This window comes from Leptodactylus fuscus, chromosome 11, assembly GCF_031893055.1.
Source record: "Leptodactylus fuscus isolate aLepFus1 chromosome 11, aLepFus1.hap2, whole genome shotgun sequence".
Classification (NCBI taxonomy): domain Eukaryota; kingdom Metazoa; phylum Chordata; class Amphibia; order Anura; family Leptodactylidae; genus Leptodactylus; species Leptodactylus fuscus.
This window is the reverse complement of record NC_134275.1, coordinates 32,557,149-32,569,393: the sequence shown is the minus strand read 5'-3', so window position 1 is coordinate 32,569,393 and position 12,245 is coordinate 32,557,149. Positions and strand designations below refer to the sequence as shown.

The 12,245-nt window shown below is 47.2% G+C and overlaps 1 protein-coding gene across 1 annotated transcript in view; it reads right to left on the bottom strand.

The window, feature by feature from the left end:
- Positions 1-9,474, bottom strand: part of SRPK3 (SRSF protein kinase 3) — a 35,838-nt gene extending 26,364 nt beyond the window's left edge. Inside the window, exons 1-3 of the mRNA XM_075259622.1 lie at positions 9,206-9,474; positions 7,641-7,761; positions 136-272 (exon numbers count right to left, since the gene is read on the bottom strand). Of these exons, the coding sequence (XP_075115723.1) occupies positions 136-272; positions 7,641-7,761; positions 9,206-9,221 (274 nt within the window). The 5' untranslated portion in view covers positions 9,222-9,474. The remainder of the gene's footprint in view (positions 1-135; positions 273-7,640; positions 7,762-9,205) is intronic.
- Positions 9,475-12,245: the final 2,771 nt, after the last annotated feature.

Sequence of the window (12,245 nt, the reverse complement as noted above, 5' to 3'; positions counted from 1 at the left end):
TGCTGTGCCTGGAAAGTAGTGAAGAGGCCACAGCAGTCAATACCAAGTCAATAGTCCTGGAAAACTCCTTTAAGAGGCTCCCTGAACATAAAATGGTTCACAATGTATATACATAGCAGTATTTTATCTTCTCACCTCTACAATAATCTCCAGGATCTTCCTGCTCCTCATTGTCCGAGCCCAGGGGCCCTGGAGGAGGCAGCACTGGCGTGGGTGGTGTAGGAGGGGGTCCTGGGGACATGGGCACATCCTGTAGACTGGTGTCAGTGATACTGCAAGAAAACATAAGAAAAATATTCTAGAAATTGGTAAGAAAGAATAAGACATAAGCGGTCACTAGCCTCGAGTCACAATAACTCAGCTCGGAGGAACGATCCTGACAGGGTGAAAAGGCAGAAGAAACTTTGAGTGCAAGTCCCTTGAATACAACCAGATTTACATTTCAGACGATTAGAAGTTAATAAATTTAGCAGCAGCGTGCACTCGTGTGATAGTCAGAAGGACATCTCCGTGTCATCCCAGTGCATGGAGCTCTATAGGGGCTTCCGACTCATTCCGTTCCAGATGATTATAGGGCAGGTTCTATTCTACTCCGTGTCATCGCAACAGAATGAATCGGAAGACCCCATAGATGTGAATACACTAAGATGTCATTCCAAGTATCATCCGAATGCATCAGTCCGTGCAAAGTTGCCCTTAATATTAAAGTTTTTCTTAAAGGGGTTTTCTTTGACCTAACAATGAGTGATCGGTAGAAGTCCAGCAACCGGGTCCCTCACAGATCAACTGAGTGAAGTGGCGCAGTACTCACATGCACTGCAGCCTCTTCCCTGAGCCGATGACAACATGTTCATTGGTCACATGGTACAGCAGCAGCTCAGTCCCATTCAAGTGAATGAAGAGGCTGAGCTGCAATACCAAGCCCAACCACTACACAGCGTACGACGCTGTGATTGGTATTCGGTGAAGAGGCTGCAGCACTCACCCAAAAGCTGTGGCCTCTTCAGCCAACTGAGCGTCAGGGGTCCCAAGTGTTGGAGCCCACCGAGTGTATACTGATGACCTGTCCAAAAGATATCAGTATAGGAGTCATGAACAACCCTGTGGATAAGGAATCATGTGTAAACTTGGCTCAACCTCTGTAGCAGCTCATTGACGTGTATGAAGCCTGTCAGCTGTCAGATCCCAGACGAGCCAAGAGAAATGCGGGGATTATGCTGGATGGTTTATCGACGAGAGGTGTCTGCCAGCAACTCCATCAAAAAATTCCTTAAACTATATATGAAATTTTCAAAACCATTGTGAAATTCTGCTATGTGAACACACCCTTACTGTCATAACTGCAAACATGGAAAGGTGGCCATGCAACGAACACCACAGCCCCCCATTACTTACTACACACAGATGTTTACGGTAGGTATAGAAGAACAGTCCCATTACCTTGAAAGGGACTGAGCTGCTCTAAGATGCAATATCAGGCATAGCCACTACTAAAAGTATGGCGCTGTACACGATCAACAATGAAGGCGGACATGGCACCTGCTGCAACATTACAGCCTGTAGTTTTATTATTGCACCCAATTTACCCCCCGCAGTATAAAGGGTTATATGGCGGCAGTTTTATCCTATGCTTTTATACAGTGAGGAAGAAACCTGCTGGTGTCTATTATTATATATATATATTCTGGATGCTACGAGAGTCTTGATCAGCGGCCAATTTGGCTGCAGTTAGTGAAGAAGATGGAACGTATCCAGATTTATAAGAACCAGACCAAACAACTGAATACTAGAGCGAGTGGCGCTGTCAGACGGCCGCGTGCACACCCGGCAGTGATTGGCTGATGGGATTTACCAACACGTCCAATTACAGAGCCTAATAAGATTCCCCCCGGATTAGCTGGTTATTTTGGTTCGACCATCGCAACGTCCCGGCAATGGCTTGTAATCAAACGTAACATACCACCCAATAATACCATACATATACTACTGTAGCGCCAACACCATCTGCAGCGTAGTACAGAGAATAATGCAGGTCCTGTTACAATTCAATCTTCCTTTATCAGACACATAGAAAGCCGACATGTTGTGCAGAAGGAAGTAAAGCACACAAGTGAAACCTAAACCCAGGTCCCCAATATTCACCCCCCATTCCAGCCTCAAATCGAGCTTTCGTATTCATGACCTATCCCCAGGATGGGTCATTGGTATGTCATCTGTGAGGGTCATCATGTTCTAGCAGGCTCTGGGCAGTTCACCGGGACCACCACTATGCAGTGGATGGCGCTACTGCACCATTCCTACTTATACAGCAGTGATGCTGGACATGCTGCTCGTCTACTAGTCAGCGTCCGAGCGTCAGACCCCGACAGATCACATATTGATGACCTATCATGTGGATAGATCCGGGTCCATAATTGTCCGCCATTGTGGATACACATATTATTAAGGATATATTGCCGTGTTGGCACTTTGCTATAATTTAGAGGGTTTTGGGTTACAGTTTGGGCACTCGGTCCCTAAAAGATTCATCATCACTGCCCTATTATATTACAATTCTGAAGCATCTTTTTATTAGAACGTTTTCTTGTGCTGTTCCTCAGTTATTCCTCATGGAAATGTATGCAGAAACTGATAAGAGGGTATTAGCATCCCCCTTACTATTACTGACGTGTTCATTCACAGGCTGGCAGCACGGACTGGACAATGTCAGACCGCATAGGGATACACCCCCACGTGGTAACGCCAACCTGTACATTTCTTCATAACTGGCCTGTAGGAATAACAGAGGAAAGGCACCACACCCTGTAAGATGCTGTGGAATTGTTATATCACAGGTATACAAGTATTTAGTAATACAGGCAAGTCATGAAAGTTGACAAGTTCTCTTGAAAGGGGATTTGCAAGACATACACATGGACGTATCCTAAGATGGGTCATTAATGTGTCATTGGGGACCTGACAACTGGGACCCCCATTATCAGTTGTTTGAAAAGGCCACAGTGTCCTTTTTTATGTTTCTCAATCACATGGTACAGCAGCAGCTCAGTCCCATTCAAGTGAAGGGGCTGAGCTGCAATATTAAGTATAGCCACTATACAATGTACGGCGCTGTGCTTAGTATTCAGTAAAGAGGACGCGGAAGAAACTCATCTGGGGGTCCTGGGTGTCAGATCCTCATCAATCACATAGTCATGACCTATATTAAAGATCATTAGATAAACCTCTTTAAGTTTTCCCATGTCCTCCTACTAGGCAGGGGAGACAATTTCTCTCCAGATAGTCGTCTTCCTTGCTAAACATCCGCAACACATTTTACAACTGTGGGTGGATATCGCCCTTGTCCCAATCCTCTTCCCGGATCCCATTTTTGTGATTTTGCTGTGTTCTCCATTACATCCTTTGCCCCTTGGTCTCCTCTCTCATCCTTTGGCTCTATTCACATCTCCATTGTAACTGAAGCCATGTCACTGTAAGTATACAGGGCCCCTACAGATTTCTAATGGTATCCGTCACCAATAATAGCGGTGCATGCGTCATCTGAACACAGTCTTATTATAGACCTCTGTAGCCAGACTAGTAGAAGTCCTCCTCCACTCAGCCAGAAGGGGTCTGCGTCACGGTTGCAAACTTCAGCCTGAAAGTGGGTCAAATGATCTGATCCGTGGGATCCATGATGCTATAACTTGGGGTCATTAGACTCAAGATGGGAATGGGATCTGCAGCCGGAATATTCAGACACACTATGACCATGTGCAGAACACCTGAGGTTACATACATAGTTACATAGTAGATGAGTGTATAGTCTGTGCAGGTACTGTCATGTGGAAGTCACTGAAATGGTTGCCCCTTAATGGTCCTATACATGCTACTCACACCAGTTATATGGAAAGCGTTATGTAGAAGCGGACTAGCCCTTTAATTCATGTGTGGGTGCTATAGCGCACGTCTATTCCAGGAGGTCAGGCTATTTTAATAAGATAAGGGCTGAGAACTAGGACGGATGTTACAGGCTTTCCTCACTTTGCTTACGGTGTGATGCCCATTTGCATTTACCAGGACACCAAGACTATATTTGTAGGGAGCTTCAGTCTGTATAGGTACTTATATGAGACAGGGGAAGCCATGACAAATAATAAAACTACATGTAACCCAGCACATAACCTTTCTCATCCTCCTCTGCTAATATTAAAGAGACACTCCGCTCAGAAATGACAGGTTTACCACCTCCATGGAGACTGCTGGGTCCAGACATTGACTGGTCAGATTCTGCCGCCTGCAGTCAGATACCAGTCACCCGTACCATACAGCGCCAACTGTACTCAGGGCATGTGTATAGACTGCAGGGCAAGGGCTACATGTGGCATATTGCATAGAATGAAGGGGTTACCACATCCTCAATATTGTCTAGTGGTTGGTGCTGTCAAGGTCGTAGTGACCTTCATTCTCTTAACTAAGCAGTTCTGGAAGTTTGGGGCATATTCGCATCTATGCGTGCCATCTTCATTGGGAAAGCCCAAAGTCCAACATGTCCATAGGTCTCCACTCACACAGAGAAGGTCTAGAGGGTCCTTTTAACCTCCATCGGGTAACAATACATTGACTTTTTTTTTTACTGAACAGAAAAGCGCATGATGTAGCAGTATAAACCTACTCTTCATGGTATATATGAAGGCATATGGGCAAGCTATACTGAAGTAGGCCTACACACCAACATGCATCAGAGGCATCTACCAGAAATCCCACTCCATACATTGCAGTGTAAATGCATCATTTTATATCAACCGGTGTGTGTGGGGGGGTTCTGATCGCAGGGGTCGCTAGTAATCAATGAAGGGGCCCCGGGGCCCCAGTGCAGTACCAGACACAGCAATTGCTAACAATGGTGGGGAAGCGATGCCCTGCCATCCCGTCGCTGTGCTGATTTGTGGGGATCCCAAGGTAAGACTCCTACCAAACATGGATATCCTATCCTAAAGACAGGTAATCTGTGTTTAAAGGGTAGGTGATAAATGTCTGATCACTGGCACCCCACTGATCACTAAAACAGGTGTCCTGAACCCTCCGTTCCCTCATACTTCACCAGAGAGGCTTTTGGTCGCACACGCTCCTTGACACCCCATTCAGTGACTATACAGGAAATGGAAACAGTTAAATGCCGCACTTGGCTGCTCCCATCACCCACATTGACAGTAAATGGTGCGGCAGGGCACATGTTCCACCTCCAAACCATTCAAACACCTCTATACTATGAGAAGTGGGGAACTTGGACCCCTCTCTTCAAGTGATTGATGAAGCCTGCAGAAATCAGAAATAAACAGACTGAACCCCTGCACATTCTCTCCAAGCCATATATGTCATATAACATTCAATGATGTCTATGAAAGCGACTGCTATTTATGCAATTCCCCCAAGTCACTGAATCCTGTGATTTGCAAACTCTGTAGGAATATGACTGTGCAGCTGCCCTATACATCCAGCAGTCTGTGCCCCCGGCTTCCATCCCCTATACAACTCCTCTCCCCAGCATGTCATCCAGCTGCAGGGTCTATATCCACCCACAATGCTGTGCTGACAAGCCCATGATATTGCAGACCTACTGTATACACAATTCTGTAAGCCAGCCGGGCAGGCAGAAATCACTGCAATGTATTTCCTGGCTTTCAATGGGGCCGTGATGATTTCACAGCTCACAGATAGATTGGCAGCAGCATCAGGGTTATAAATACACAGCAGCTGCCGTGGGCCGGTGGGGGTTGGGATCCAGTGCAGAGCTCCAGCGCGCAAAGCCTGGATAAGCAACAAACCACCTTCCAGGCACTGAGTAAAAGGAACACTGCAAGCAATAGCACCGCTATATACCGCCTGGATGTACAAGAGTCTGCCATATACAATCTAACCATATTAATCCCACATTAAAGTGCCACCTGTACCAGCTGGGGGTACAACGTGACCTTCAGAATCCTTCTTTAGCAATCATGTAAGTTTCTTGAAGACATCCCATACATTGTCCCATTACTAGACTACAGGCGGTTAAAGGAAACATGTCACCAAGAATAGACATCAGCGAACCATATATAGCTTTACTAAAATGTACACAACAGTACCCTGATGTGCCTGTCAGTGTGTGCCACGTATACCCTGGACCTATAGCAGAGGGGACATATGAAACGCTTCCTACTAACCATGTTAGGGAAGAGGAGGCCTTAGTGACAAATTCAGGGGCCATTTTATGGCGTGACAGGATCCCTTACAGTGACAGTTGTTCGGAGGTAGAGGGTTAATCATATCTATACCTATCCTATCGATCTATATACACAAGCTGACCTAAGAACCTCACCAAGTGACGCTATCATGTGCGAAAAAGTAAGCCAATGGGAAAAGCAAACGCACAAAGATACTGCCCAGGCTAAGATCAGTAGGGTCTGAACTAACCAGGACCCCCTTTCAGATAGCTTTGGGGGGCTCACTATGTAGGTACAGAAGGCACAACACAACTGTATGGGAGTTTCTTTTTTTTTTTTTTTTTTTATGTAGATTGTGAGCCCCACATAGAGCTCACAATGTACATTTTTCCCTATCAGTATGTCTTTTTTTTTTTTTGGAATATGGGATGGAAATCCATGCAAACACGGGGAGAACATACAAACTCCTTGCAGATGGTTTTTTGCCCATGGCGGGATTTGAACACCAGGACTCCAGCGCTGCAAGGCTGCAGTGCTAACCACTGAGCCACCGTGTGGCCCCAACTGTATGGGAGTTTCTATGTTGAAAAGTGTCAGGAATCTGTAGGCTAAGGCCCCGCAGCTTTTTTAGTTGCAGATTTTGTAGCGTTTTCTTAAGCCAAAGCCAAGAATGGCTACATAAGGAACGTGGAATATAGAAGAAATTCTTATACTTCTCCCTGACGCCCAATCCACTCCTGGCTTCGGCTCAAAAAAACTGCAACAAAAACAGCGTTTCCACAATGTGGGGCTTCAGCCTCAAGCTGCATTCATGCGCAATTTACCAAGCCCAACTTAGCCAAGATGAACTGAACCCGGTGCCCCTTGTGTGACACATCGCCAAGTCCATATATACATACAAACAGAGGCATACATGCGCACGTAAATGCCCTATCCCACTTGTGATTGTATATACCATTTACTGTATGTGCATGCATATAAATGTAGCTTACATGTAAATAAGCACTCATAGGCATGTAGCGTGCACACGTATACATAAGAGCACGGAAATGTGTAAATTCAGTATTAAGGGAAGGAGCACAGGTACACTGTACATGTATATTACCTATATAAATGAACAAACACTATATATAGACAAGCACTCATATGCACATACATTATTGTACATGCACACGTTGTACACACAGGTATATTGCATATAAATGAGCACATGTATGTAGTAAACCCTACATATATGAACACGTCTGCACATGAGCACACATATACATGTGAAACCTATGTACATGCATACATGTAAATCCTACACACATATACACCCACACATAAGCACAAGTATTTCTATATATGTGCATTCATATGAAATGAGGTCAGTGCTGCTCTAAGACCTGACATCAGCTCACATGCCACACGAGATAGCAATATGCCAAGTGACTGGTCAGATGGCCTGGGCATACGTACCCAGTCTGACTATCTAGACTGGGGCTGCGCGCCTCCGGTAGCCCCGGTATCTCCCGTTCTGATGCCTTCTTGTGCTTTCTTTGCTTCTTCTTGCTCTTCTTTCCAGAACTGTTACCTGAAACTAAAGCAGGCAATGGTAAATGAGCGGGCACAGACGCCAGTCACATGGTCACCATTCAATGAAAGTATTAAAATCCCATTATTAGGACATAAGAAGATGGCTGACACAGACACTACAGCCACTGAAGGCAATATAGCCTAATATTATAGTGAGTGTGAACCTGTATACTACAGACTGGAGCATATGGCAATGCCCACACACTATATACATAGTATATATACCCTCACCTCCCCAGGTCAGGGCTGACTGTGCCCCCTTACTGACTGTGTCATATCCAGGGGTCCCCACTCTGTGGATGGCTCATTTCCAGGGGTTCCCCTTTCTGGCTGTCTCCTATCTTGTCCTCCCCCTCCCTTTTTAGCTTGAGGTCCCCCCTCTCTGCAAGCTCATGTCCTGAGGTCCCCTATCTCTGCGTCGCTCATGTCTTGGGGTCCCCCCTTTCTGACTGTGTCCTGTCTTGGAGTCCCCTATCTTTGGCAGGGTCATGTTTTGGGGCCCCCCTCTCTAGCTGGCCATGCCCTTGGGGTCCCCTCTCTCTGGCTCATGTCCTGAGGTCCCCCACTCTCTGGCTGTGTCCCGGGGTCCCCCCTCTCTGGCTGTGTCCTTTCCTGACGTCCCCCCTCTCTGGCTCATGTTCTGTCTTGGGGTCCCCCCTCTCTGGCTGTGTCCTGTCTTGGGGTCCCCCCTCTCTCTGGCTGTGTCCTGTCTTGGGGTCCCCCCTCTCTGGCTGTGTCCTGTCCTGGGGTCCCCCCTCTCTGGCTGCGTCCTGTCCTGGGGTCCCCCCTCTCTGGCTGCGTCCTGTCCTGGGGTCCCCCCTCTCTGGCTGTGTCCTATCTTGGGGTCCCCTCTCTGGCTGTGTCCTGTCTTGGGGTCCCCTCTCTCTGGTTCATGTCCTGGGGTCCCCCTCCTCTGGCTGTATCCTGTCTTGGGGTCCCCCCTCTCTGGCTGTGTCCTGTCCTGGGGTCCCCCCTCTCTGGCTGTGTCCTGTCTTGGGGTCCCCTCTCTCTGGTTCATGTCCTGGGGTCCCCCTCCTCTGGCTGTATCCTGTCTTGGGGTCCCCCTCTCTGGCTGTGTCCTGTCTTGGGGTCCCCCCTCTCTCTGGCTGTGTCCTGGGGTCCCCCCTCTCTGGCTGTGTCCTGTCTTGGGGTCCCCCCTCTCTCTGGCTGTGTCCCTTACTGATGTCCCCCCTCTCTCTGGCTGTGTCCTGTCTTGGGGTCCCCCCTCTCTCTGGCTGTGTCCTGTCTTGGGGTCCCCCCTCTCTGGCTGTGTCCTGTCCTGGGGTCCCCCCTCTCTGGCTATGTCCTGTCTTGGGGTCCCCTCTCTCTGGCTATGTCCTGTCCTGGGGTCCCCCCTCTCTGGCTGTGTCCTGTCCTGGGGTCCCCCCTCTCTGGCTATGTCCTGTCTTGGGGTCCCCCCTCTCTGGTTTATGTCCTGGGGTCCTCACCTTTCTTGGAGCTCATGTCAGCAGAGTTGGAGAGGCAGTGGGGAGGAGAGGAGACATAATGAGCGAGGAGAGACAGGGGGACGGAGGAGAGGGGAGGAGGGGGGCAGACAGCTGGCAGCAGGGTGGGAGATGGCCGGGAGACAGCTGCGGCGGCACGAGGTGACACACACCCGGGGAGAGACCCCAGCAATGGACGAGACGCCGATGTCAGGGCAGAGATGCGGGCTGAGAGACAAGCAGAAGCGGCCGGGGAGGAGCGGCCATGTCACCACAGCGTCACCGGGCGGGAGGGAGGAGAGATGACAGCTGTGAGCAGCGCCCCCTCCCGCCCGGGACTCTGTATAGTCAGGTTATTATTCTCTGGTGTCAGCCAGACTCTTCCCTCTATAGGTGTATTCACATGGTGCAGTTGGGGCCAGGCAATACTACATGCAGACTGGTGAAGTTTTTTTTTTATTCTATTTTGCAGGCGAAATAAATAGTTTTCGTGTTAAATAAATGAGTTTCACGTGTAAAATGAGGCAGCTGCATCAAAGATGGCATCAAAAACTGCACCATGTGAACGCAACCTTAGGGCTTATTCACACGTCCTCATGCCCACACATTGACTTTACAAATACAGATGGGAATAAACCTTTAGAGTAAGTTGAAATGGAGGAATTGGCATCAGAAACTCATTGGGGGAAAAAAAACTGTATGCGGTTTTTGGTAATCGAGGGCACAGTTTAAAAAAAATTGCAAAATGACAAGTGACTGACCAGCCATAACATAGCCAAGTGAAGGTTACAAATTGCCACCTTGAGTCAATAGTCTGCCCCCTGCAGGATGGGGCAGGTATCTCATGAGAAGGTGCGGATCGCCAACGTCATAGATAGCCATGGTACCATGGTACTTGGAATCACTGTATAGCATTCGGCCAATCAATGCTGGTTCTGCATCGAACTTTTACATTCAAACAGCGAGTGGTAGTCGATCGAGTACGAGTATTTCGAATACCGTAGTATTCGATCGAATACCTACTCGATCGAGTACTACTCGCTCATCTCTAGTAATGATGTATACAGTAGGTGTGTACAAGGCATATATCAAATCAATCAAATGAAATAGGCTTTATTGGCGCGTCCGAAAAGACATTTGGCATTGCCAAAGCTAGTAAAGTGTGTGTGTGGGGGGGGGGGGGGGGGAGTTGGAGTCGGGGCGGGGAGATAGGAGTGAGGGGGTTGATTTGGGGTATAACAGTCCGTGGAGTCTCATCTTCCTCTTAGTTGGTGACCTCTATATGGGGGGGTGGGGTGGGTGGTTTGGGGTATAACAGTCCGTGGGGGTCTCATCTTCCTCTTGTTTGGTGACAGCTATCTGAGTATAACCTATTCGGGGTGCTGTGTATTTAATATTACCAGAAATATATTTGTATTTAGAATCCCTATTAACCCATGCATGGCCTATTCCAGCTTATTGTGCTTGTAAAGAAGGCAATATGTTGTTATTCAAGTTAATATATGTAAGCTGCAATACCAGACATAGCCTATGGACAAAAGGGGCGCTGTCTAAGTTGCTTATAATGGATACCTTTAATGAAGGCACGTACAAGACCTGAAAGTGCTGATTTCACAGGATATGGGATTACTCTCTGATTGCTGGGTTGCCAATCCTGGGTTCCCCAGTGTTCATTGGATTGGGGGTGCTTTGCACCCCAGTTTTAATAGAGCATATGGTCAAAAAATATGTGACCCCTCTCCATTCATTTGAAATGACCACAGGAGACAGCTGAGGTACAGTGCTCAAATGGAGCAGGTAGGGTGGCCATTTACAACCACCTACTCCCTTAAAACTGGGGTTCAAAAAACCTTTATCCTCGTGATTAATGGGGGTTCAGCAGTTGGAACCCCACCAGTCAGGAAGTTATCGCCTATTCTGTGGATAGGACTAACTTTGTTGTGGCCAGAATACCCCTTTAAGAATTTGAAGGCGCACAAAACTCATGTACATCATTACCAGGACGCCTGCAGCCAACAGCTGTCCATATGTTGAGCATGCTGCTGTACTGCATATGGCTGCTGAGGCTGCAGCGATCACATGGCTCATGTATGCGATGTCACTGGTGCAGGACCAGTGGGTATCATCAGCGGTTGCATTAAAGGCTATGTATAAGTTATTTCTTTCTTTTTTACTAATTCCTTCTTAGTCAGCTCCATTTATATGATCCTTACCCTGGACTCAAGAATGTCTTAAAGTTGTCAATGCCAGTTGGCGTGTGATATCACTGTGCCCAATTCTGCAGTGTCATAATATCGTTGGCTCAGGTGTCTGGTATCAAATAAAAAAATTCTGGCACACGTCCCACCCATCTAGAGTATTTACCAGGGTTGGCACTGAACTTATTACACTGTATCCTTGTACTAGTGGGACAGGGTTATAAATCTTACAGCAGATCTGAACGTACCCTTAAAGGGGTTTTCCAGGACTTACATATTGATAATCTATTCTTATTATAGGTCATCAGTATGTGATCGGCAGGGATCTGACACCTGGAACCCCCACAGATCAGTTAGTTGAAGAGGCCGCAGCATTTGGGTGAGCTCTGCAGCCTCTTAACTGAATACCAAGCATTACCCCATATCCACTGAGAAACAAGACATTACCCCATATCCACAGAGAAACAAGACATTACCCCATATCCACAGAGTAACTAGAAATTACCTCATATCCACAGAGTAACAAGACATTATCCCATATCCACAAAGTAACAAGACATTACCCCATATCCACAAAGTAACAAGACATTACCCCATATCCACAGAGTAACAAGACATTATCCCATATCCACAGAGTAACAAGACATTACCCCATATCCACAGAGTAACAAGACATTACCCCATATCCACAGAGTAACAAAACATTACACCATATCCACAAAATAACAGGACATTACCCTATATCCACAGAGTAACAAGACATTACCCCATATCCACAGAGTAACAAGACATTACCCCATATCCACAGAGTAACAAGACATTACCCCATATCCACAGAGTAACAA